Source organism: Rattus norvegicus, chromosome 7 (assembly GCF_021556685.1).
Source record: "Rattus norvegicus strain SHRSP/BbbUtx chromosome 7, alternate assembly SHRSP_T2T, whole genome shotgun sequence".
NCBI classification, from domain to species: domain Eukaryota; kingdom Metazoa; phylum Chordata; class Mammalia; order Rodentia; family Muridae; genus Rattus; species Rattus norvegicus.
The window spans coordinates 44,645,526-44,672,269 of NC_141540.1; the positions used below are offsets into that span (position 1 = coordinate 44,645,526).

At 41.0% G+C, this 26,744-nt stretch overlaps 1 protein-coding gene across 2 annotated transcripts in view; it reads left to right on the forward strand.

Annotated features, from left to right (window-relative positions):
• Kitlg (KIT ligand) overlaps positions 1-26,744 on the forward strand; it is an 81,163-nt gene that overhangs the window by 36,482 nt on the left and 17,937 nt on the right. Inside the window, 4 exon segments of one of the 2 annotated variants that reach the window (NM_021843.4) lie at positions 10,149-10,211; positions 22,076-22,246; positions 24,978-25,134; positions 25,833-25,916. In NM_021843.4, the coding sequence (NP_068615.1) occupies positions 10,149-10,211; positions 22,076-22,246; positions 24,978-25,134; positions 25,833-25,916 (475 nt within the window). 2 annotated transcript variants of the gene reach the window in all.

Genomic DNA, 26,744 nt, shown 5'->3' on the forward strand with positions numbered 1-26,744 from the left:
TACTTATTGATATCAGTATGTAAATCAATGAGCTCTGCTCTTAGATATGCATTACCGGTTTGTGGATTGATGTCTGTGTGCGTGTGTGTGTGTGTGTGTGTGTGTGTGTGTGTGTGTGATGTTTATAACAGAACTTGAAAATCAAAGCTGAGTTCTGTAGTTAGGTTTTGGCTAATTTACTCTCAGTGAAGAGTCAGAAATACACACACACACACACACACACACACACACACACACACACACACACACAGGATTTATGTTGATTCCTTGACATGCCAAGGCATTCCAGATTTAAAAGCATTCTTGCCTAGTGTGCACAAGGTCCTGAGTCTGTTCCCTAGCACTGAAAGTCATAAAATAGCTGACAGAGTATGAATGCTTTACTTGAAGTCGGGTGAGCAAAGCACTACAGCCTTTGACTACCGTCCCTTCAGTTCAGTGTTGAATATTTGATATATGGGTTGGCATGCAGGGGGATGAGGAGGAAGTAATTTTGGAAGCATAGATCATGGGCCTTTTCTTCAAGACTCTTGTTAATTTGAGGCCCAAGTAATAATATTTAAAAAGACGATATGTGCTTTATTCTAAATTCTGTGTATATCAGTAGAAGCTGTTCATTGGGTTTACCCTTCCTCATGTGTATGTGGGCTGGGGATGTGGTCCTAAGGACCTGTCTTTGTTAAGTAAGTGCTTTCTCTTTGAGTTACATGCATCACCAACACAAAATTCAAGTATCTGAGAGATTTGTTGTTTTCCTTTGTGTGTGTGTGTGTGTGTGTGTGTGTGTGTGTGTGTGTGTGTGTGATTTGTTTTGTTGTAGACCAGCCTGACCTCATCAAACTTGTGATCTTTTTAATCCATCCGGGGATTACAGGTATATGCCTCTGTACCAGGCTCATTGCCCTAGTTTTCTTTTCCATTGTGAATAAGAAAAACAGCTTAAGAGAGAAGGGTTTGTTTGGCTTACAATTTCAAGTTTTATTCCATCATAGAGGACAAGTCAAAGGGGCAGGAATTTGAAACACCTGGTGACATCATACCCAGGGTTAGCATCAGAGAGCAATGAATTAATGCATGAATTCTAGTCCTTCAGCTCAATTTCTCCATTCTAATATAGTTGGCATGCCAGAGGGAATGGTGCTGCCCACAGTGGTTAGGTGTTTTCATACTAGTTAGAGCAAGCAACATAGTCCCCCACAGATGCGCTCACAAGCCAACCTAATCTAATACAGACAATCCCCCAGGTAGACTCTCTTGCTAGGTAATTCTAGATTGTCTCAAATTGACAATTAAAGCTAACCATCACCCTCATCGTCCACTACTGTTTGGTGAAGAGAGAAAGGACAGGCTGCACTTTGATGCACATCACCACACCATTGCTTGTGGTGCTTATGAAACACTGGGCCCTAATCCAAGGAACTGATTCAGTAAGCCTGGGAAAGTGTCCAGGCACCTACATTTTTCATGAAGTTCTGTAAAGAGGTTTCAGAACAGTTTGCTTTAGATGGTCTATTCTGTCAAAAGTTTAGAGACAAAGTGTTCACGATGCAGCTCGGTGCAGGAGCACTTTGCATGTGTGAAGCCCTAGGTTCAATATCTAGTACTGGGATGGGAGTGGGGAAGTCAAGAGGTCATTACCTTCCCTGTAATTCAGTCCCAATGCTATCAGGGATTCTGCATTATGCAGATTTTAAGCATGTCTATTAATGCAAAGCTCCGAAGTATGCTTAAAGTAGGTCACTGGAAAATAACCTCCTGGAGCTGCTACTAAAGCAGACTAGGAGAGTTGCAAATTTCAAATAGGTGGTCGTGGGCTGGAGAGATGCTCAGAGGTCAGGAGAACTGGCTGATTTTCCAGAAGGCCTGGGTTCTATAAGTCCACTTCTAAGAGAGCTCTTGACTTCTGACCTCCTTGCACGAAACACACACTTGTGCATAGGGTGTACATGCAGACAAAAGACCTATACACACACAATACATTATAAAAATAGGTGATCCATTTGTTGGAAGATGAAGGTATATCTGACCACAGGCTGAGCATATGAAGATTAATGGAATACTTACGAGAAATTTCTTGTATGTTGTTATTGCAAAGTGTCGGAAGGGACATGACTTAGGAAGGGACCACTTCCTGTAAATGTCAAAATGGTATTTTCAAGTAGCACAGGTGGGTATTACATACACCTCCTAAGATTCTCTATTCTTGCTTTTATGTGCTGATTATTACCTTTTAAGAATCACTTGTAACCGAATACCTGTGCAAATATACAACGAATACATTAAAAACCCCCAAAGTCATTAAGAAGACGAGAAAGAGGAGATGCTTGGAAAGGAGGGGTTTGTTAATGTCGACAGTAAAATATAATTTCTTACTCTGAGCTCAAATGTTAAGTCACCTCACAATAAAAAAAAAAATTTTTTTTCCTGCCTTCTAGCACTTGACTTGGGGGGGGGGGGTCATCCAAGAGTTCCTCTAGTGAACTCAGTGTGTTTTCATGAATATTTTATACCAGCACATTTGAAAATAAGTCAAGTTAGGAAGAACAGGCTCTGAAGATCCCTCGGAACTGAATAAAGGCCTACGCGATCCACGGCCTGTGTTTTAGAGAGGAGGGGATTAAAATGTACAGAACGACCCCTGAGCATAGACAATCATTGGTGGAGTTTGATAGAATCAGCTCTCTGAATTACAATGTGAGTGCCTCGCTGTACCAGGATGATAAACGGTAGGGCCAGCAAGAGGGCTGCTGTGCAGCCCAAGGACCTCGCTGAGCAGCCAAACAACTCAGGGTCTAGCCTTGGCTCCTTGAGAAGGGAAGAGAGAACTGACCTTTGTAAGTTGCCTTCAGACCTCCACATACACACTCTGCCATGTGTCTGTGTGCCCACGAGCACACATGTGCTCACACATACACAATAAATAAGTGAATAAATAAATAAATAAACGTAATTACTTTTTAAAAAATATTTATTTATTTAATGAATATGAGCACACTGTCGCTGTCTTCAGACACACCAGAAGAGGGCATCAGATCCTATTACAGATGGACTGTGAGCCACCATGTGGTTGTTGGGAATTGAACTCAGGACCTCTGGAAGAGCAGTCCGTGCTCTTAACTGCTGAGCCCTCTCTCCAGCCCCCCGTAATTACTTTTAAAACATTTCAGAGCATGGCATAGGATTCAGTTCATGCCCATGTGTACATTGGTTAAAGTCATGAATTTGGGTCGCTCCGTGTTTACATCCTAGCTTTTTTACATTAGGTAAGTAGGAACCTTTCTAAACCTCAGTGTCCACATTTATTTTTACACTCCAGGTTTTATTCCCCTTCCATTCCATCCCCCAACTGTTCCACATCCCATACCTCCTCCCCAAAACCCCGCCATTCTCTATAAGGATGGTCCCACCCTACTGACTCCAGCAGACCTCTAAACTTCCTGGGGCCTCCATTCTCTTGAGGGTTAGGTGCATCTTCTCTGACTGAACCTAGACTCAGGAGTCTCCGCTGTATATGTGTTGGGGGCCTCATCTCAGCTGGTGTGTGCTGCCTGGTTGGTGATCCAGTGTCTGAGAGAGCTCAGGGGTCCAGGTTAATTGAGACTGCTGGTCTCCTACAGGATCGCCCTCCTCCTCCTCAGCTTCTTCCAGCTTTTCCCTAATTCAGCCAAAGGGGTCAGCAGCTTCTCTTCATTGGTTGGGTGCACATATCTGCATCCAATTCAGCTGCTTGTTGGGTCTTTTGGAGAGCAGTCATGGTAGGTCCCTTTTTGTGAACACTCCATAGCTTCAGTAACGGTGTTAGGTCTTGGGGCCTCCCCTTCAGTTGAAACCACTTTTGGACCTGTCACTGGACCATCTTTTCCTCAGGCTCTTCTCCATTTCCATCTGTGCATTTCTTTCAGACAGGTAGAATTATGGGTCAGAACTTTGACTGTGGGATAGCAACCCCGTCCCCTCACTTGATGCTCTATCTTTCTGCTGGAGGTGGGTTCAATAGGTTCCTTCTCCCCACTGTAGGACCTTTCATCTAGGGTCCCTCCTTTAAGTTCTGAGGGTCTCTCACTTCCCAGGTCTCTGGTACATTCTAGAGCATCCTCCCAACCTTAATTCTCCAGAAGTGGCCTGTTTTCATTCTTTCTGTTGGCCCTCAGGGCTTCAGCCCTTTTCCCCCTCCCAATACCAGATCATGTTCTCTTCTAGCCCCAGCCCCTTGAGCTCCCCTGTCCCTCCCTCCCTGCTTGTGGTGAGTTTGTTTTCTTTTTTTTTTTCTGAATTATTATTTTTTTTTATTAACTTGAGTATTTCTTATATACATTTTGAGTGTTATTCCCTTTCCCGGTATCCGGGCAAACATCCCCCTTCCCCCTTCCCTTCCTTATGGGTGTTCCCCTCCCAACCCTCCCCCCATTGCCGCCCTCCCCCCACCAGTCTAGTTCACTGGGGGTTCAGTCTTAGCAGGACCCAGGGCTTCCCCTTCCACTGGTGCTCTTACTAGGGTATTCATTGCTACCTATGAGGTCAGAGTCCAGGGTCAGTCCATGTATAGTCTTTAGTTAGTGGCTTAGTCCCTGGAAGCTCTGGTTGCTTGACATTGTTGTACATATGGGGTCTCGAGCCCCTTCAAGCTCTTCCAGTTCTTTCTCTGATTCCTTCAACGGGGGTTCTATTCTCAGTTCAGTGGTATGCTGCTGGTATTCGCCTCTGTATTTGCTGTATTCTGGCTGTGTAAACAAGTTTTTCTTAAGCCAGTTATTTTTACATAAATTCCCCCGTCCCAGTTTTCTTTATACTTACAATAAATTAATTGTGCTTAATCTTATCAAATGGCTGTGAGAGTGGAAATAGAGGAGTCTGCACGAGCGTCTTCCAGTGCTCATTTGCCTTTTATGGTGGTGGTGGTGGCGGTAGTGTGCTGGTCGTAGAGCGAATGCAGAGATACTCTACCTATTAACATGACAGGAAACTAAAGGGTAAGAGTGCTGAAGTCCAGCTCTGGGGCCCTTTCCCTCTCCGTGCCTTCAGGGACAGTAGCTGTCATGGTTCCTATGGCCACCAAGTCCTTTTGACTTTTGTTTATAGATCTGTGCTTCCAGATTGAACTTGGCTTGACGTCGATTGGAACTTTTGAAAGAACGCTCAAAAGCCACTGCTTTAACCGAAATTGGTAGGATAGAAGGAGCTCTCGGGGAGCTGCTGTGTGGTCCCAAGTTGCAGAAGTGCTGAGCTGCAGCTTGTGGATGTGGGTTCAGGAAGCTTAACGTTTCCCTGGAGAATGAAAGTAGATGGTGATTTGCTCAGAAACTGCAGTGCTGGTCTCAGTGTCTCATGGTTGTAAAGGATGGGCTGGAGAGATGGCTCAGCGGGTAAGAGCCCTGAGTGCTCTTCCAGAGGTCCTGAGTTCAAATCCCAGCAACCACAGGGTGGCTCACAACCATCTGTAATGAGATCTGATGCCCTCCTCTGGTGTCTGAAGACAGCTACAGTGTACTTATATATAATAAATAGAAATATCTTTAAAAAAAACAAGAAGTCAGATATTTCCTATGCTAGTCTGTTGGCTTCCTTCCTTCAACAGGAGGGACTGCTGAGGCTGTAGAGGCAGCTAATTGGAAAGTTTCTTTTAAAGGATGGTAGGGCAAAGTACCTAGGTGGAAGCTGGGGCCACAGGGTAGCTTGAAAACCATTGAAAACCCACCTATTCATCTGCCCATAGGCAAACTGCCTAAAAGGATCCATGAGAAACACGGATTGAGAGTCCTTAACATTTCAGACTCTCCATCGGACTCTCCTGTGCTGTACGTCTATTTCTGGAGGGGCTGTGTGCAGCTTCCCTCACTTCCCAGAGAAGTCAGGGGCCCCAGGAAGATCTCTACGATACAAGAATTTCACATCCCTTCTGGGCTTTATATTATTTTATCCCACAATGATGTCTCATTATTTGGAAGTACCTAGAAGACATCCATCTTGCCAGACTAAAAGGGGACTGGACGGAAGAAGAGGGTTTAGTTTTTTAGGCGGAGCCCTGGTGCTTTTTTCTTTTGAATGATGGAAAGGACATGGGCGGGCGCTGTGATTTTTTGTTTGTTTGTTTGTTTGTTTGTTTGTTATTTTTGTTTTGCTTTGCTTTGTGCTCCCAACTGTTCTTTCACGATGGCTCCTCCCTTCGTGCTCTCCACCAGCTCTGTCTTTCCAGTAGACGGCCACTCGCCCTGTGCCTACAGACCTTAAGTATGTTTGCTTGAGTGATTCTCGTGCCACAGAAGCACATGATTTACAGCTTTACATTTCTTCTTCTTTTTTAATTTCTCCTTGGACAACTGCCCCTATGGTCCCCACGGTTTTTATTTGAAATTCTTCTGGCATGTTTACTTAGCATAATAGTTCATCTATTTACAGAACATTTTGCTTTCTTTTTTGAAAAAAAAAATGTTGCAAGACTTGTTTTCCATGGCAGAGTCAGACCTACCTAAGGAAAGGGTCAAGCATCTGGGACGAGGATGAGCCGAACTTAAAAAAGTTCTATGGATAGTTGGAATACAGTGTCGAACGTTTCCCAGTGCTCGTGTAGGAAGGAATCCAAATATTGAACTATTTCAAGTGGATTCTTCCCATCTGGTCTCCCTGTGCTCCTTCCCACTGGTAATACCCTCTTCCCTCACTTGGGGGGAAGTTTAATTAAATGTGAGTTTTTAATTCCTTTTAGCTGTTCTGTTTTATCTTCAAATATCTGCTGAGTCACGGTTTGCCTTTCTTAAAATGGTTTCTGAGGTAGATTGATGTTCATAATCGATAACGCCTTGCCAGGAGCCTGAGGAAAAATGAATCAGTTGTGGTTTATAAATTACCAGGGTAATCTAATGAATTTTACTTCCTGAACCACTTTATCTCATGGTGATTGGGAAGCTATTGCATTTAGAAGCTCAGTCACTATAACTTAGCTGGAATCATCACATATATGTATATACATATGCAAGATATATCTATATAGTTGCGTGTAATATATATATATACATATATATATACTTTTTTGTTGCTAATAGCACAATATCTCAGTCTCTGGAAGTTATGAAGAGTTTTAATTTGGCTCACAGTTCTGGTCCAAAGACTGTATCTGGCGGTTCTTTATGGAAGAGTCCTAAGAAAGGGCAATGCACCACAAGGAGAGACAGAAAGCAAAAACCCAGTCAGACTGGCTTATAGGACAGACAAACTCTTGAGAGAGCTCTTTAATCTATACATTATATTAAGCGTACAGTCCACATTCCTAAGGGCAGAATCCTAGCTACCTCACCAAGGTCTCACATTTTCCCACCATGTTTCGTAACAGAGATTAAATTTCAGCATGACTGACTGTTGAGTTATTTGGTAAGCAAAGATGCTTACTTAAGTAGAACCCCTGGAACCCACAGGTACAAGGGGAGAATTGACTCCCACAGCTGTCTTCTGATTTACACACACACACACACACACACACACACACACACACACACACACACCACAGAGGAGCAAGGAGTTACAAACAAACACCAAAAAAAAGTTCCAGCATTAATTTTGTAGGAACAAACCACGTTCAAGTCATGCCCTTATGAAGTAGATTTTAAAAAATCATCTTAGACTGGGGTTAGTAGAGTTATCGAGCAGCATGCATAAGGAACTAGATTTGATCCCTGGTACCATAAGCCCAAAGACAAAATGACCCTGTTCTATTGGAAAGGTAACAGTAGCTATTTGCTGTCGGTTAGGTGTTTTGAACTAATGAGAGGTGGTATAGACAGTTTTCTGAAGTCATCTTAATTTTTAAAATCACAACTGAGTTATCTACTTGCTGTTTGTTGTTTGTTTTTGTTGTTTTGGGTTTTGTTTTGTTTTTGTTTGGTTTTAGGGGTTTTATTTTTTTAATTTTTAGAAATCACCCAGATATCCTGGAAAAAAAAAAAGATCTATGATAACTGATCTAGTTAGGTTTTTAGACAGTACTAATGGGGAAAACAAAATTGTCGAAAGACAATAAAAAGTATTTTTTCTGAAGGATGCATGAGGACTGAAAGCCATGCTAGAAAGCTGGGTAAGAATGAACTAAGGTGGACGTGTTAAGCATTTCCTGCTGCAGCCAGGATTCTTAAACATCGATGCTTCTGATGAGACTGAAGATCCTGACCTTTGTTCCCCAAAGGCTGAATAAAGGAAACCAATTTACAGAAGGTGCCAAGGAAACCATGAGTCACTGCTGTGGACTTGGGAGAAACACTGAGAGCAGAGGGCCTTGTCACAGATGTCCAAGTTCCCATTGGTTGCTTGACCTTTAAGGACCTTGACGACATTTGACTCATGAGAGCCAGACATTTTAGACCAGTGACCCAGAGATGGAGTTAACTGTCCTGACTTTGTGTTCTTTTCTCCTGAGTCCAAATACCTGCAGGGTTTGGTAAGCAGCCAGTGCCAACTTGCATTGCCAAGACTTTTTCTTGGCAAAGGTTTGAGCCTTTCTGAAAACTGTTCTCCTTTGCTGTTTTTTTTTTTTAAATTGTTGCTGTTTTTCTTTTTGTTGTTGTTGTCGTTGTCGTTTTTGCTCATTTGGGTTTGTTTGTTTTGTTGTTTTGTTTTGTTTTCCCCTAATGTCATCGAATACCATCAAATCTCAGATATCTACAGAAAATGTAACTTTATCTCCTCCTCTCCTCTCCTCCAGATGCACTGCTCCTTTATTTCCCTTCAGAATAAAAGCATACCTCCCAAAGATATCAACCGAATACAGCATAACAAGATGCAATGAGACTAGGCACAGATCGTCATATCGGGGCTGGATGAAGCAACCCAGTAGGAGGAAAAGGGCCCCAAGAGCAGGCAGAAGAGTCAGAGACACCCCATACCCATTGTTAGTGTGTATGTTGGGGTCCTATCCCAGATCCATTAGGCTCCATGGTTCCTGCTTCAGTCTCTGTGATCCTGGATGAGTGCTGCTTTGTTGATACCATGGGCTGTGTTTTCATGGTGTCCTACACCTCTCTGGCTCCTACAGTCCTTCCTCTTCCTCTTCCCTGAGGTTCCTTGAGCTCTGCTAATGTTTGGCTGTAACGGGTCTCTGTATCTGCTCCCATCAGTTGTGGGAAGAAACCTCTCTGATCTGCTTTCAGATTATATTGGCAAGATCAAGAAGCAACATATGTCTTATGTTATAGAAAACATGTCAGAGATAACCTACCCCTGTGTATATGCATATGATCCCAACTTTCTATAGGAATAATAAAGACCTCAGACACAGAATAAAGCCGGTATATGCCATTGAAACCATCTTTTCTAGGTAGTTCTCAATCAAGAATGCAGGTTTACAATGTTCGGCACATTCCCTTAACTAGTAATAGGTAACTGGATCTCTGTTTTATGAAGGAAATCAACAGTGTGTAGCTTAATTCTAAATTCTCTTAGTTTCCAGCCCCTTCCTTATTCACTGATACAGCACTATTGCTGTAAACGTGTTAGATGCTTTCCAAGCCTTTAGAACCTAGCCAGTTTGGTGAAGCATGTCGTGTTGAAGCCAAGGTAAGTGAACTGAGACCTATGGCAAATGCCAACGTTTCTAAATTAAACTCTAAAGTGTTCATTTCTTTAAAAAATAGCCTTGTCCTTCTGAAGCCATGCTGACTTTACATAGGATCAACTTAGAATAGAAGCCCTCCAGCTTGAGTGTCAGTTATGTAAAACGCAGTACATCTGTTGTGACTTGTGAACTCGTCCTTCTAGAAGTTTCCTTCTTCATCTTGACCTATCGCTGTGAGAACCACTGAAAAGAAAGGCATGACAACCTTATCTACATAAGCAAATTGAAAGTTGTCCCAAAGGAGAATTCCAGTGCTACTGTTGGAAATCAAGATTTATTCAATTAAAAAAAAAACTCAATAGAATTAATGAAGTGATAGCTGTAGGTTCTCCTCCAAGAGCCGTGACTTCACCAGCCCTGGCTGGTTGGCTGGTCTCCAGTCCTGGGCATGGTATATACTTAGGCACCCAAGATTGGATTTACAACTCAAGCATTATATATTGGACAACAACGGGGTATGAGATATTAATGATATGTCAGGTTGGATGGATGAGTTTTCTCAAGAAATTCTCTTGTATTTACTCACGTTTTCATTTCTTGGTCTCTGTAGGTGGCGAATCTTCCAAATGACTATATGATAACCCTCAACTATGTCGCCGGGATGGATGTTTTGGTATGTAGTCCACACACTTCTGAGTTGCCTTTTAGTAGCTAATGGGTGACCTGTGCTTATCCACATTGAAGACATTATTTGCTCTTTGTCGTTTTTAGATGTTGACCTATAATTTTTCCTTCAAGCTGCTGCTAAGATTATCAGTGAGCATTTCAGTATGTGTTTTAAGCCTACTCATTAAAAGGAAATGGCTCATCTTAGACGTAGCAACCGATGTTAATTTTTCCCCGGGCATCTCTCAGAGGGACTTGAATGTTAAAATCATGTTAAATTTCCTCCTTGGCTATGTTATTTCTCATGGCTATGTTATTCCTATTCGTATTTCATTTAAAGGGACGGAATATTTTATTGTATTTCTGAACTTCTTAGGCATGCATCGGGTCTTTGAATAAAAGTCTGTGGTTATAATTTTGTTTCGATGTGAATTTTTGGATGTTAGGCTGTGGACAAACTCCACTAGAGTTATGCAGTCCAAAAAGATGCGGAGTATCTCCGCATGCTTTTGTAAACTCATAAGACATCGAGCTTCGCTGTCCCGGAAGATGTAGTGCTAATGCTGGTTCCAACTTGCAACGTAGTCACATGTTTTCAACACATGTTATCCATACTGATTCACTGTAGCTGTTGCAATCCTGGAGTAAATTTGAAGCTATTTGAGCTGCTCCCTCTTTTGCAACTCTCATTTTTCCCTAAACCAAATAAATATTCGTAGCATGTTAATTATGCATGGTTTTTGTGGATTGGTCAGCCAAAAGTATATTATTTTGCTCTTTAAAATTACCTTTTGAAGGTTTTTGTTTCAAGAGACTGTATGTGGCTACTCTACTCCTTTTACTTGATACGCGTTTTTACCATGAACTGCCAAATGTTCTTTAGAACTCCCTAGAAAGTGGATTTTCATGTTGGACCAGCTACGCTTAAGCCCGGACACTGTCTGTCAATTCAGGTAGTGGGGTTTTCTGTAAATGGAAATGGGGAGTCAGAGCAGCTTGAGAATCAGTCAGTACAGTCATTTGAGCACTTAGCAAGCGCTTGTTGAAGACCGCTAAAAAGAGTCCCCTGTGCTGATGAATTTAAATCCTCTGGCCGCAATGTCTGAGTGCTTGCCTAGCCTGTGGAAGGTCTTGAATTCCATCCCAACACCACAAAAATAGCAAACAGACAAACAAACAAACATCTTAACAACAACTGTGAGGAAAGCATGAATATAGCCTTTATGTCATGTTTTTGCAAAATGATGTCACCTCCCCTCCCGCTCCCCCCCCCCCACGCACATACACACACAAGGGTGAGAAGAAGCCTCATATGCTAGGTACACATATTTATATTTTACAAAGAACTCAAGGAGGTTTACAGCCCAGACTTATTTTGACCAGGGTTCTATGGTTTTGTACATGACAGACCTAAAAAGAATACCCATCCCTTTCCCATCCCACCCCACTCCAGCCACCTGACTCTTCACTCTGGGTTACTGAAAATGGGGAATGTGGAGAATAATTACCTAGCCCAGCCAAGTGTTAGAAGGAAGTGTCTAGATAATAACGTCTTCCCACCCTGGACTGCAGCCCCCCACCTTGAGCCTGGCGATCACCAGACTTGCTCAAAGCAACCCTGCTGCTCTTTGCAAAGCAAGTGGTAAGCGGAGAAATAACTAAATAGATGATTTTGTGCTGGTCTAATCATAGACGGCGCTAAATCATAAATTTCAGTATGCGCTGGTGATAGCTAGAGCCAGCCTTGTAAAAATAAAGCCGGCTTATTGCCACACATTTTGTGCGTGTTTCTGCAATTGAGAGAAGCCTGCTATTATTTGGTCTTGGCATGCTATTGTGGAACTACTGAGAAACATTGTTCTTGGCCACTGCAGTTGGCAGGGAAAACCGAGCTGGTTCGGAGGGTTTAGCACAGAAACTGGGGTCTTACCCTTTACCTTCATTTTAAAGGGCTCCTTTCTGCCAAGACCAGAGGCGTTTCCCAGTCGAGAAGCCTGTGGAGATTTGTTGGTGGTCAGAGTCCCAGCTGCCTAATCTTTTGTCTTTAAACAATGAAGGGTGGAGTGGGACTCGATGCCAGCAAGATCCCCTGGGGCCTAGGCAATAAAAGTCAGCCTTGGGCATTGGGCAGGATACAGTTTATTTTGCACTTTTGTTGTAAAAAGCAGCTGGAGACTGCAGAGGAAAGTCTACTTTCCTCACAGGCCTTCTTAGACAAGAAGCTAGCAGAGTTTCTCTCAGAGATAGCACGTTGTGGTCATCCGGTGAATCCACTGATAATCCCACCGCTGTAACATTGTAATAGAACCAGATGGGTAGGGTTTTCCCCTGAACCTCTTCCGCTTAGCTTCTGAATGAACACTGCTGATTTTCCCATTCACCCAGCAGTTACTATAGGATGAATGGGCGTGGGGCTGCCGAATGTAACCACACAGCTGTGTTCACTCGAATGCGTGTGTCAGCCCCTAAGACAAAAGATGCCGGAGTTAATTGCTCACCCTTTTTAATTAGAGTAAATTATATATACACCAGTCACAGTTTTCCTTGACGTATTTTTGGAAATTCCTTTAGTCGTACTGAATAATTCTAAGAATATTCAAAGAATGCCACGTGGTCTACCCCAGGTTCAGCTTTTATCTTTCTTCCCCGCATTTATTTAGCAAAACATTTTTTTTCTACATAGATATTTAGTATATCAATTTTTCCAACTGAACTGTGTCCGTCATGGCCATTTGCTTCTAAATACTTTAGTATGTGTTTCTTATGCACAGAATTATTATCTTACCTTTCAACAACATAGTTTCAACTCTAGTAAACTGAGCAATAATATGTTAATGTCTTGCTGTGTTCAGATTTATCTTTTTGTGTTTTCATTTCTATTCTTCTGGTAAAGATCCATTCCACGACTGTGGCTGACACTATACATTTTAAAGATTTATTTTTATTATTTTAAATTGTTTATGCACATATGGTACAGGTGCTCATAGAGGTTAGAGGTATTGCTAGACATGGGTGCTTAAGAACTGAATTTGGGTCCCGGAAGAGAAATGCGCCTCCTGACTGCTGAGCTCTCTCTTCAGTAGCATGACTTTAATATCATGAATACTGTTTCCCCAGCAACATCTAGTCCAGTTAATTTATCTGGTTAAGAGGACTTTGAAGAAGTAATTCAGTTAATATTTTGGAGATAAGATTAAGCTGGATTATCAAGAAGTAATTCAGTTAAACTTTTTGAGGTGAGAAGATTAGTTTGGATTGCTAAGTGGGCCCAGTCAGTACACTTACAGCCTTATTCATATGTGTCTAAGATAGAGAGATGTGCAAAGAGTCCTCTGCTGCCTTTAAGATTTGAAGCTGGAGCAGCAGGAGTACAGGCAAGTGGCCTGTTGGAGCTGGAAAAGGCACAGCGAAGTTCTCCCTCAGTTTTGATGATTGCCTTGGGTTTAGTTTAATTAAGATTTATCCCATACATCTGGTCTCAAGAACAGTAAAATAAACGTGATTGTGACTACCAGCTCAGTGGTAATTTGTTCTGGCTACAATAGGAAATCAACAGGTCATATCTTAGAGTCTCTTTTAAAAAGTCCCTCAGTCATTTCTTCGTCTTTACGGCATTGAAATTTTTGAATGAGTCACCCTTCCCCTTGACACAGTGTCCCTTTTCAAGCATGATTGATGGTTCCTACTAATTATGCATCCTACGGTGTCACGTGATGGCATTTGTTCAGACTGCCCCTCCCAGAGCATGTAGGGTGTGTCATCCCCACAAGGCCACTTGGTTTAATACGTCCAACTGATTTCTGTGTGTTTACTCATTAACAGCCTTTGAGATACTAAAACCACACGAACATCCTGTTGGGACCTACCGAGCTGTATTGCCTGCACTAATCTTTAGGGTTACGTCCTTTTTAGTTTTTGTTTGTTTGGGTGCTTAGGATCAAACCTAGGCCTGTGCTTCTGCCAGGTACAATGAGCCATACGCCCAGGTCGTAAAGCATTTTTTTTTTAAAGATTTATTTATTTTATGTATATATTGTTGTTGTCTTCAGACACACCAGAAGGGGGCATCGGATCCCATTACAGATGGTTGTGAGCTGGGAATTAAACTCAGGATCTCTGGAAGAACAGTCAGTGCCCTTAACCTCTGAGCCATCTGTCCAGCCCCCTAAGGCATTTTTTAAAGGGCACAGCTAAGAGGGAAGTTTTTGATTGAGGTCCTCTATTAAGGTGACAGTAAGCATAGCCCTTCCTCAGGTATGTGCAGCTTCACGCTGAGATCATTCCTACCCCCACTCTCCCCCTCCCCAGCCCCCTTTCACCTAGCGCTGTGTTCGTATTTTCCTTCGCCTTCTCAGGGCTTATTACTGGATCCTTTGGTTCCCTGGTTGGGAGAGTGACTTAGAAATGATTATCCAATTGCGATCTATTCCTCCTTCACACATGCTGACTGACCTCTGGTTCATCTTCTGAAACAGGAAACGGTGTTAAAGCAATGAGGGTGCAGACTGCAGTTTCCTGATTCTTTCTGGGACTATTTGACTGATACGCTTCCCCAGGGTTACAGAGTTTGCAAGACGAAAACCGCACAGATGCATTATTTTCTTCTGTTGTGCTAATTTACACCTATTTATTGCCTTCTGTAGGGGAGGCACTTAATAAATATTTGACGGGAGGATGCAAGGAAAGGAAGTAGGGCCTTTCCTTGGTGTGTAATCACTTGCGATTGCCTTGATGTCCAAGGTGGCCGTGATGGCTGGGTGCCTGTAACTCACCACACAGGATCTGAACCTCAGCAATGCCGCTCGCGCTCTCCTCCTTAGACGTCGGCACGTTTCATGTCATCTTGCTCGTAAGGGTTTTGTATTGTGCACGTGAGCCTTCTATGTGTATTGAGTCCTTTCTGCTCAAAAACCATCTCATCGTTCCAGTTTGCTGAAGGCTGAGAGCCAAATCCCTAAGCCTGAAGTTTGTCAGCCCCTTCATTAATCCTGCCTCATCTCAACCTTGTCACCCCCTACTCCAGCTCATCACCCTAGCCTGAAGCATCGCCGTCCCCCAAAGCCATGCTTGTTCTCAACCCCTGTGCTATGCTGAGTACTGCTCATATTTGCCAGGGATGTCGGCTTGTCCATCACCCTACCATGGAATTGTGGCTGTTTTGGAACTTACCTTAGTTCAGGGCTCTTTTAAGGGCAGATCAAGTTATTATTTTTCATTACGGGGCCGTTATCTGCAATACTGTGCTTTTTCTCCTGCGTTTCATAGGGGACCACAGCAAATTTACACTACATGTAGTCTGAGCTGAGTGTTTTTTGATTAGTGCTGAAGACTTGGTGGTCAGCGACACTGACTGCCTCCTGAAGAAATGTTGTCTTTTAGCTTATTATCTCCTACTTTCTGTAGAATTTACTAAAACAAAAACAAACGAACAAAAACCCATTCACTGTGGGTATAGCACAGTATTACACAGAAGGCCACTGAGTAGTGCAAACGGTGTTTGTGTTGTGAGGAATGATAAAAATGTTTAAAAAAAAGCTGTCCGCGTGGCATGCAGCGGCTGTCACCACCATTCCTTTCATTATGATGTTGATAACTTGATAATTTCGAAATTGGTTCTGGCTGTGTAGCCCAGGCTGGCCATAAGCTTTCGGTCCTCCTGCCTCAGCCTCCCAAGAGCTGCTGTTACACAGGTGTGCCACCATGCCCAGGTGGCAGGATTACGTTGTTAGGCCCTGTTTGCTTATTCTATCCTAACTGTAGAAAGAGTAGGGATGGTCTCTTTTACCTTGTTGTTCTTCTCTCCATTCTCTAGATGATCTTATGCATATAGTATTTGCTCAAAAAATACTTACCAGGCAACATTTAATTGTAGTGAAAGCCCCAGGTTTGTGAGTATTGAAGAAGCCTATCTTATTCCACTAAGGACTCCTATGGTCCCTTTTGGTAATAGTGAACTCAAGCTTAAGCAGGAAAAGGAAAGGGAAGGGCAAAGAAAAAGAAGGGGAAGGAGAAAGGAAAGGAAGGTAGGTCCCTTTGTTATAAGATACTAAGGAAGAGCTCACTAACGATGGCCTGGTCTTGTGGGGGGTCTCATGGCAACCAAGGTTGCAAAGCTACCATGTTTTTGTGACTGCATATTTTTCTGTGTCTGTGCAGAATGCTTTTTTGTTCTACAAATGTCTCCGAGCCTCCAAATGGACACACTATAGTTTTAGCCTGGTTCAAAGACTAATAATGATAGCTCCTCCCACCGCCAGCAATTGTGGGAGGGATTTTTCTCATTGGCTTTTCTGAGTCAGGTGTCCACCTGTTTTGCATACTTACATAACAGCACTGTGGCTCAATCAGTAAATGTGATTGAGACACCATTTAGAACATGTAGACCAACTACTGTCTGATAGAAAAGAGAGCCGCACCTACAATTGCTGATTGGCCACATTAAAAAAAGTTTAAAAAAACAGATGCCATTGACTATAATAAATTGTACTTAGCATATAATATGCCAAACACAATCATTTACTTTACAATGAGTATGAAATTACCAGTGGAATATTTTACTTTCCTTACATTATTGAAAATCCACTGTGTATTTCATGCCTACAGCAAAGTCTACTTCAGATACTAAATATTCACCATAGCATGTGGTATTAAGTGCCCACTAAAGCAGATTGGCTCCAGCCTTGGCTGAGCACAAAATAGAGAGCTCTCTTTCTTTTACTGATGGAGGAAGTGCAGGAGAAGATGGATTGACTTGCCTGGAGCTCCATGTGAGGTGACTGGGACTAAGAACCGGTTCTCCGACCCATCTGGCTCTGAGGCATTCACCTCCATGTGCTCTTTCCTCACTTTGCTCTTTTGGGTCTGGCTGAGAGGCCATTCATAGGCCTGTCCCAAGATATAGCATGCATTTACACCACCCTGGCTGATTACCATCTTTGTCAGCTTGAAGATTGCCCATCTCTTTAATTCGAACAAGAAAATGCAAAATTAGCTGAGTAAGCCCTGAAGATCTGAAACAGTTATTCAGGGAGGACTGATAGAGTCAACCCCCAAACCTGGATCATCCAAAGGGAGTTAAGGTTTTGGGAAGTCTATACTAGGCATGGCAAGACATAACGTTTTACAAAGCTCTTTTATAGGAAAGCTTAGATTTACCCACCAACAGGATTCTACTCCTCGTAAATATCGTTCAAAATTTACCTGCCAGGGCTTTTCTCCTTCAAAATTTGATTGATATTGGCAATATATCAGATTTAGGCCCACTAAGAAGGCAGGTAGCTACCAACTACGCTTTGTTTACTGTGAATCCCATGAATCTATGGTGACCACAGAGACACCACACATCTGACACTGATGCAGAATATTATGCCAGATTCTGAGAGGACAAAAATATTGCAGGCTTAGCAAGCCCCAAGGTATTTCTGCCACATTCTCTTCATGCATGGCTCAAATTGCCCAGTTCTGATATTGCACTGTGCTATATCACACACCTCTCAGAGTTTTTGCATCTTCTTTTAAACATTTGCTTGCCCTGAGAAGTTCACAGGGATTTCTGTCCTTGCCCGTCAGAAGCAGTCATATTCCTACTTGTGTCTAGATTACTGATAATTATTTCTGTCTTTCATTGTATCTTTTGTTGAGTCCTGTAGCAAAATCATGTATTTGGTACTTCTGGTATATTAAAAAAAGAAAAGATCCGTATGGAAGTTTATAACTAAATCATTAGTGGTCGAGATCTACTCATAGTCCAGTGATGTTGGTTTGATGTCATGGAGTCAACTGGCATTTTAGAGTAATACATGTTGCAAACATATTCCAGTACGAAGCACATGCTGTGCCAGGAGTCTCACACAGGCCCTCTCCTATTAACCCAGAGGATGGAAGTCAGAAGGTAGCAGGAAGGAAGATAAGAGTACATGAAGTATGGAGTCACAAAAAAGCTAAACCAAACCAAACCAACAACAACAACAAAAAAAACACAGGCAAATTTTTTCTTTCCATAACTGTATGCATGGATTAGGGAGAAAAAAAAGTCAAATTATATGTCCTTCAGAAATTTGGAAGCTGCATGTTGTCTCTGACATCTGGGGTAACTGTTAACTTTCTTGAACCTTCACATTCGTTTAGCGAAAGAGAACATTCTATCTTCTGTGCCTCTCGTGGCTGTGGTACATTAATATTTGTTTTAAAGTATTTAAGTTGTAAATGGCCTCTGAAAGATAAGAAGCAGTAATAATGCTGTTTTTGAGGCAGCAGTAAAAGGATTCTATTTGTGACTTTGACAACACTTAATCATCTATTTCATAATCATAATCTTGGAAGAATTAGAAAGCAGACCTCCGATCCTCTCACAAATGAAATACTTACTCAATTGTGTTTTGTTCTCCGTGCAAATCATTGACTATATTTAATTACAAAGAAAGAAAAGAAACTTCTTGAGGTTCTAGTCAAGACTTGTTCCCCTGCCCCCTCCACTAGGCAGGAAGGTCAAAAGAGGCCAACACTGAATATGATCTGTTTACTTTGTTCTCTCTCCTAAAGAGAACAAAGAGTCTTAAAAAGCTGCTGCCTTGCTGAATAAGTGAATTAATGAAAAAAATGAATTAATGACTGCACAGGACAAAGTTAAAGATACAGTCATTTCAAGAAAACTGTGGTACAAGCGATAATGACTTGAATAAAATATAATAGCAAGGGCTTGTGACTTTTTAGCAGGATACACAAGAATTTATAGCAAGCCTAGTGTATGGCGGCACGTTTCTCTAATTGCAGTCCTTAGGAGGCTGAGGCAGGGTGATCACAAGGTGTCAGTTTGTTCGGACTTCATAACAAGATTCTGTTTGTGTAGCAGGGTGGGGAGTGGGGATGATAAGAAAAAAAAAGAATGAATGGATTTATGTCAAAAATTTAATATTATTAAGACAAGTTGTCCCTGTGTTTGAAAGGATAAATCTTGGGAAATCCTATCTCTCAGACTTGGCTTAAGTCTATGAAAATGAGAGACATTATAAGTAAATAGAAAGATATAATACCAATAATAGCACTGAACAGAAAGGATAATAACTATTATAGAACTCCCCAGATTAAAAATAAGGAAGGAGTGAGCACAGTCCTCTACTGTAACTAGGGGTCTTTGTGGAGCAAAGAAAGAGAGAAAGAACATATTTTTAAAAGAACAACCACAGGATAAAAGGGGTGCCTCAATTCAGAGCTTGGGAATTTAATTGTGTCAGGAGATCTGAGTGGATAGGCAAGAATATTGGTAACACGAAATAGAGTTTAAGATCATAATACATGGAGTCATTGCATCGCCTTACTCAGATGGCTTTTGCCTAAAAGAAAATATCACTGCCCAATAGTTGGGACACTCACAGAGTGAGTCACAGTGAAAGGGATTTGCAAGGCATTTGCTGGCTTGTTAATAAGTAGGGACTTGCCTTGCTTCAGATAAATGGGGTGTGAGCAAGGCAAATGATTTATTCTAGATGTACCTGAGAAACACAAAGACTCGCAGAGCTTAGTTAAGATGAGTTAGTGACCACGTGGTCCTCCTTGTCACCATTTGCTTGCTCTTTTTTCCTTTCCCTTTCCTCTTTATGATGTTTGGAATTGAACCCCATGCTTGCACATGCTAGGCAATTTGCCCTGTCATTGAGCTACATTCACTGCCCTTGTGTGTTTGTTTATTTCTTTCCTGAAACCAGAGCCAACATTCTAAACTGTTTCCTGCTTACCTCTAGGAATTGGAGCATACCAATCTTTGTATAAACCGATTTCTCTCTCTCTCTCTCTCTCTCTCTCTCTCTCTCTCTCTCTCTCTTATGTTAGTTAAAATTGTTCCATGAAACAAGTATGAAATAACTCTACGATTTATAATAACTGAACAAATTGTTTCCTCCCTCTGGTTAATAGGGAAATTAGATTTATTAGTTTGACCAATTTTTTTTTAAGATTTATTTATTTATTGTATATGAGTACACTGTAGCTGTCTTCAGACACACCAGAAGAGGACATCAGATCTCTTTACAGATGGTTGTGAGCCACCATGTGGTTGCTGGGAATTGAACTCATGACCTCTGGAAGAGCAGTCGGGTGCTCTTAACCGCTGAGCCATCTCTCCAGCCCCTAGTTTGACCAATCTTTTGTGACATTAATTACTGTGAGTACTCTGATAATGAAGGATGCAAATTTTGAAGAACAGCTAGGCCGAAAACAAAGAATTTCTGATTAGTAGATCTCTGTTGCAAGGTGGTTCATTGCACTTAGCTATTATTACATTTTTAATGCTGTGATGAAATTTCTAGAGAAATTCATTTACAACTACAGCTTCTGGGAGTTGACTTTCGTTTGTTAATAGAGGATTAGGAATGTAAAGCCAGTCTAGGTTGCTTCAAGATCAAGACCATCCTGAGCTACAGGGTGAAACCACTGTCTCAACAAGTCAAGGGCTGAGCATCTTTCTCAGTGTTCGAGGACTTGCCTGGCAGAAGCAAAGTCCTAAGATTGATCCCTGGTACTTGTAGAGTGAGTGTTTTGATAGCAATGTACTTTATCTCACACCCAACATAATGGCCTCCATTTCATCTTTTGGCGAGTGCCAAGTAGTGACTTTTTTGTGTTTTGCTGAGTGATGATGTGGAATGAAGAGTGTTTTTGTAATTCGTTTTTTTAGAGCTTTAAAATTGTTGACAAGTGTTTATTTGCTTGTATGTGCACCGCGTGTTTGTCAGGTGCCCTCAGAGGCCAGAAAAGGTCACTGGACTTTCTAGAACTGGAGTTAAGAGATGTTTGAGAACTCTCCTGAGGATGCTGGGAAGGAAACCGAAGTCCTCTGCAAAAGCAACTAGTGCTCTTAAACCACTGGTTCATCTCTCCAGCCCCTATTTAATTCATTTTCTCATTCCTTCAAATATCTTTTTAGAACATAGTCTTTGAGCAACCCCCCAGCATGCTCTGGAATACTCTATAGAGGAACCACAGACAATAAGGCTGTTTAAAAATGTTGACCCCACGCAACCTATGTCCCACCTGTTCGCACGATCTCCTTCATTTTCATGCTCCACACATGCAATGTGTGATTCAGAGTTTATATTGTTTGCCTGGAGACTCTCAGCTAGACCTGAGTGCTGTTCGGCTTGATTCTAGCTTCCAATATCTATCTAAGTGGGCAGAACTGGCTAAGGGAGCTGGCCCTGTGCTTGGATTACTGTTCTGCTATCACAACCTTGAAATTTTAAATAGTTTTTCAGCAAATCGCCAAGTGATAATTTTGAACAAGAAATACACTTTCCTTTTGCACTCACTCCCACAAATAACACAGCTGGTACTGCGACTGAAGTTCTTCTATTCAGGTCTCAAATCACATCCCTGCCCACGTGACTCTATCTATCGAGAAGCCTTGAAATCTATCAAGACTTTTAGGTTAATTGGTTTTAAACTGGGAGTTCCTTCATCACTAAGACTCCCTTTCCTAGTAATGTTTTGGTAACCCTGTCTGTATCGAATGTTCTTTTGAAAACGCAGTGACTAAGCCATAAATAATCTTCCACAGAACGTCCAGTGGTTCATGAACTTTGTATGTGGGGGTGGGGCAAGAATTGTCTCACTATTGGTCAAGGAAGAGAAGGTAAGGTATGCAAGGGTGGTTTAATCTTCTTCCGTGGAAGGACAAAATCATCTATCATTTCCTCTGATCTCTATGCATTTGTTTGTTTTGAACTGAATCTGACTTGAGCAAGAGTTGGCGTCCTGTGTTCTGAGGAAACTCTTTGTCCTGCAGTCAGTGACTAAAAGTGCTGAGAGATCTGAAGAGCACTCTGAATCTGCCATATTTTTAATAGATGCTTTGTCTTCTCTTTGAATTTCTTCCAGCCTAGTCATTGTTGGTTACGAGATATGGTAACACACTTATCAGTCAGCTTGACTACTCTTCTGGACAAGTTTTCAAATATTTCTGAAGGCTTGAGTAATTATTCCATCATAGACAAACTTGGGAAAATAGTGGATGACCTCGTGGCATGTATGGAAGAAAATGCACCTAAGGTAACTTGGTATTCATCAGAATTATTTTTTCTTATACTTCTCCAAGACCTTTCCTAAGCAATGGTCTTGGGGAAATGAGAGCCTCCTAATTTTGTGGTTTTTTTAAACTATAAACTTTTAATTTAAGGATAGTTTAAGAAGAGTTTATTGTAGTTTTATTGCAATACTGAAATGGATATTCAGACCTAAATCTTGCCACCTAAGGTGAAAATATAGTGTCCTTACTGTAATCCTAAAAACAATTTTGCTTGTGCCTTAATTTTTGTTTCATTCCTCAGTGAAATTCATACTATCTTCTTAGTAAATTATAAGTATGTTCAAGATGACCAATAGGGTCAACTAACCTGACCCTTGATGGCTCCCAGAGACTAAACTACCAGCCAAAAAGTAAACATGTGCTGGACCTAGGCCCCTTTCACATAATATAGCAGATGTACAGCTTGATCTTCATGTGGACGGCCCAACAACTGAGGCATGGGCTTTCCCTGATTCTGTGTCCTACCTGTGGATCCTGTTTTCCTAACTGGGCTGCCTTGTCTGGCCTCAGTGGGAGAGGATGTGCTTAGTCCTGCAGTGACTTGACAAGGTTTGGGAAGAGGGATATCCCCATTTTCAGAGGAGAAGGGAAAAAAGGTGGGGGGAAGAACTATGAGAAGGGATACTGGGGGGAGGGGGTCTGCAATCAGGATGTAAAGAGAATAAAATAGTAAAAAAAAAAAGTGATAAGTGTATTGAAGTTTCTCATGGAAAACTGACTCAGACTACCTGCCCCTTTATCTATAATGTAATTGCCTCAACCATAGTTCATTTCCTTGGGTCATTGTGTAACTGGTCATCCAACTTCAGGGTCTGCACATAACCATAGTTTGGTTTCTGAGCCTCTGGAATAACCACACACCCCAGGACTTAAGGAATTAACAATAAGAGGTTCAAAGTCTAAGTCTGTCATTGTTCAACCTTGCATACCTTAACTTCTCTGAACTTTATACCTAAATTACCTACATAGGAACAATGGTACAATCCTTTTTCAAGGAATCAGCAATAGAGTAGCTTTAATGCCAGATCAGGCAAAAATAAATATAGGCACATCTTGATATTGTTATTTGTGGTACTGTTTCTACAATAGACTAGATCTTGGAGTATCTAATTCAGAGGTTTTCAATCCTTTTCCAAGGGTCAAATGGCCATTTCACAGTATCTCATATAAGATATTGTGCATATCAGATATTTACATTATAATTCATAACAGTATCAAAATAAAGTTATGAAGTAGCAATGAAAATAACTTATGGTTGAAGGTCACGACAGCGTGAGGAATTGTGTGAAAGGGAGGTTGAAAACCACTGATCTAATTGATTACAGGGCTCAGCTAGACGGCATTCTTGCTGTATTAATAATCTTTTCATGGCACTTGATCATTTCCGTTGTTTCAGTTTCTGATTTCTGAAGTTAGAATATACCTTGAAATCTACAATGTGTTAGATTGTACACACATTGTACAATATACTACTATTGCAGACAGAAAGCCATTTCATTTATAGCAAGTAGGAATCCCAAAAGAACAGGTACATCAGAAGGTTATCACAAAGGAAATAACATATGTGTCGAGGATTTAAAGATGAATTGTCTTTAATAAACGGCAGCGTTTGTTAAAGCATTACAAATAATAAAGACTGTGCATTTGCTAGCTATGGCATTTTTACTAGATCCCAAGAAATTATAAATGTGTACTATCAATAATATATATTATTTGTTTATGTTAGAGTCCTAACATAGAGCTATGGTTTGAATGTTTACATTTTATATAATCATACTATTCTTATTTTTATGTTGGGTTCCTGTCATGCTGTATTGCTATGCTCACTTTTATACATATAACATTAGTTAATTTTTTTGCAGTTATAGAATATTCCATTATTACTGAGAACACCACTACTTAATAAGCCACTCATCCATTGATTGATGTAAGGGTTACAACTCCTGATGATAAAAATTTCTCTGTCTTACAGTATGCGTGTAGGAGAGTTTCACTAAGGCTTTTACCTGTGAGTGGAATTTCTACACCAATGTCTAAGAGTTTTCCATGGGGCTGGAGAAATGTCTGAGCAGTTAAGAGAATTTAGTCTTCAGACAAAGACCCAAGTTTAGTTTTTAGAGCTCATGATGAGCAATTCACAACCACTTGTAATTCCAGCTCCAGAGGACATTATCCCCTCTTTGGATGCCATAGGAATCTGCTCTCAAATATGTAGATACCACCTCTGCCACCTCAGCACATACATACACATAATTAAAAAATAGAAACATTAAAGGAGTTCCAATCAATCCTTATTCTTTTCTGTATTCAGTATGCCCAGATGTAAATTCTAGGAATATGTTTTAAAGGCTAATTCTTATTTTGTAATAAGCAGCTTTAAAATTCTTAATTGTTTTTTCGGGTCACTTTATTGTCCTATTGCCACGACATTGTCCTGTCCCATTGTCTGTTATTCCTTCTGTTTTGTTTATTGTTCCCTAGTTACTTTGATCATGAGATTGACCTGTTACCCGTTGTTATTCTCTGTAGCCATTTTGAGTTGTGTCTATTAGAACAGCTGTTAAATTACTTGAATCATTGAGGACATAGTCAATAATCTATTATGCTGATACCAGTCAAGTCTATGAGTTATTTGAAAACTAGAATCTTTGTTAATTATTTGTTTGCTTGTTTGTTTGTTTATTATTTGTCTAGAATGTAAAAGAATCACTGAAGAAGCCAGAAACTAGAAACTTTACTCCTGAAGAATTCTTTAGTATTTTCAATAGATCCATTGATGCCTTCAAGGACTTCATGGTGGCATCTGACACTAGTGATTGTGTGCTCTCTTCAACATTAGGTCCTGAGAAAGGTAAGGCTTTTAAGCATTTCTTGTTTAAATGTACATAGAAAGCCTGAACTTCTGTAAGCCTCTACTGCTGAATCAACTAAATGTGTTGCTGTAGAAAGAACGTGTGGGTTTTTCTGATAAAAACAAAAAGCAAATATCAATGACTACCAATGATTATTATCTAGCTTGAGAGATATGCCCTAAGACAGCGATTCTCGATATTTCTAAATTAAAGAATTGTGTGATGGTGGCTCACATATTTTCTAACTGTGATATTTGCCAGGAGAGTAGAATAATGTTATTCTTCATCCCCAGAATTCCTAAGATTTCACGTCTCATGTCTTTTCCATAAGGTTCAAACTCTGAGACTTGAGTTCTGAGCCTCAGCAGGTCATTCTGAATCCCCACTCTCCCCGAGCTGGGTCCCTATGGGGGAACTAACTTCATTGCTTTCTTTTAAAACATGACGAGTTACCAACAGCTCCTCGCTATTATAAACATGTTCCTAAGCATGTCTGTGCATGCAATAAGCCTTCACTCTACAAGACAGTTATGGTGTATCGCTTGACAAAACTGAGCAGCCAAGCTGAGTATGAAATAATAATCTAGACTTGGGAGGCAGACCCAGCACCTACTGTGATATTGCACTTCGCCTTTGGGGGACTCTATGATTCAAAAGTTCACCATGTAACACTGACACATTATTGCTTTCTATTTAGATTCCAGAGTCAGTGTCACAAAACCATTTATGTTACCCCCTGTTGCAGCCAGTTCCCTTAGGAATGACAGCAGTAGCAGTAATAGTAAGTACACATATCTGATTTACTGCATGCATGGCTCCAAGTATCCTCTATAGGAGTGTTGCATGGACTTAAAGTTTATAAATCACTACTAATAATGCTGTTCTGTCACTGTTATTCCTTGTATGGGCTTCCTGACAATTAAATATCTGGTTTGTAGAATCGGATCTCCTTAGAGGTTAAGATGACCATGACAAAATTAGGCCAATCAACTTTCTGCGAAGGTTATTTTAAATAAGGCACGAAATTAATTGAAGGAAAAAAAAATACAAGCAAGGCCTTATTTTGAATCATGGTAGGCTTAAAATAGACTTTGTGGAGAATGTCCCTGATCAAAGTGGAGTTTTCAGATTTCAAGTGCATGTGCTAACTCTCCACAATGTCAAGGCTATTTTCAGTTTTGTGTCTCCATATTTACTACTGCATGTTTGGAAATTTGCTGATGCTGTTAGATTACCTAAGAATGTATGTTGAAGAAGAATGGACTTCTTTCCCTAAAATTTCTGTCCTCTTTGCCCAAGAACCCACGTTCCTGGAAGACTATCTTATTTTTCATGTCTGTGCAATGATCATTATAAAGATTATTGAATATACTGGGAATACTCTGGTTTCTGTTTTTACAGATTCATAATAGCTTATTCAGTCTTTAAAGAAAGTTCTCTGAAGTCCATGCTTTAGAATGTTTCTCTATCAAAACTTGACCTGGACCTTAAATAAAGCTATATTTAGTCTTTTTATCCCTGAAAAATATATTTCACAGTGTAGACATTTGATATACATCTAAGGGAAGGATGCTGCCAGAATGCTCGGGCTGGCAGTCTACAAAGTCCA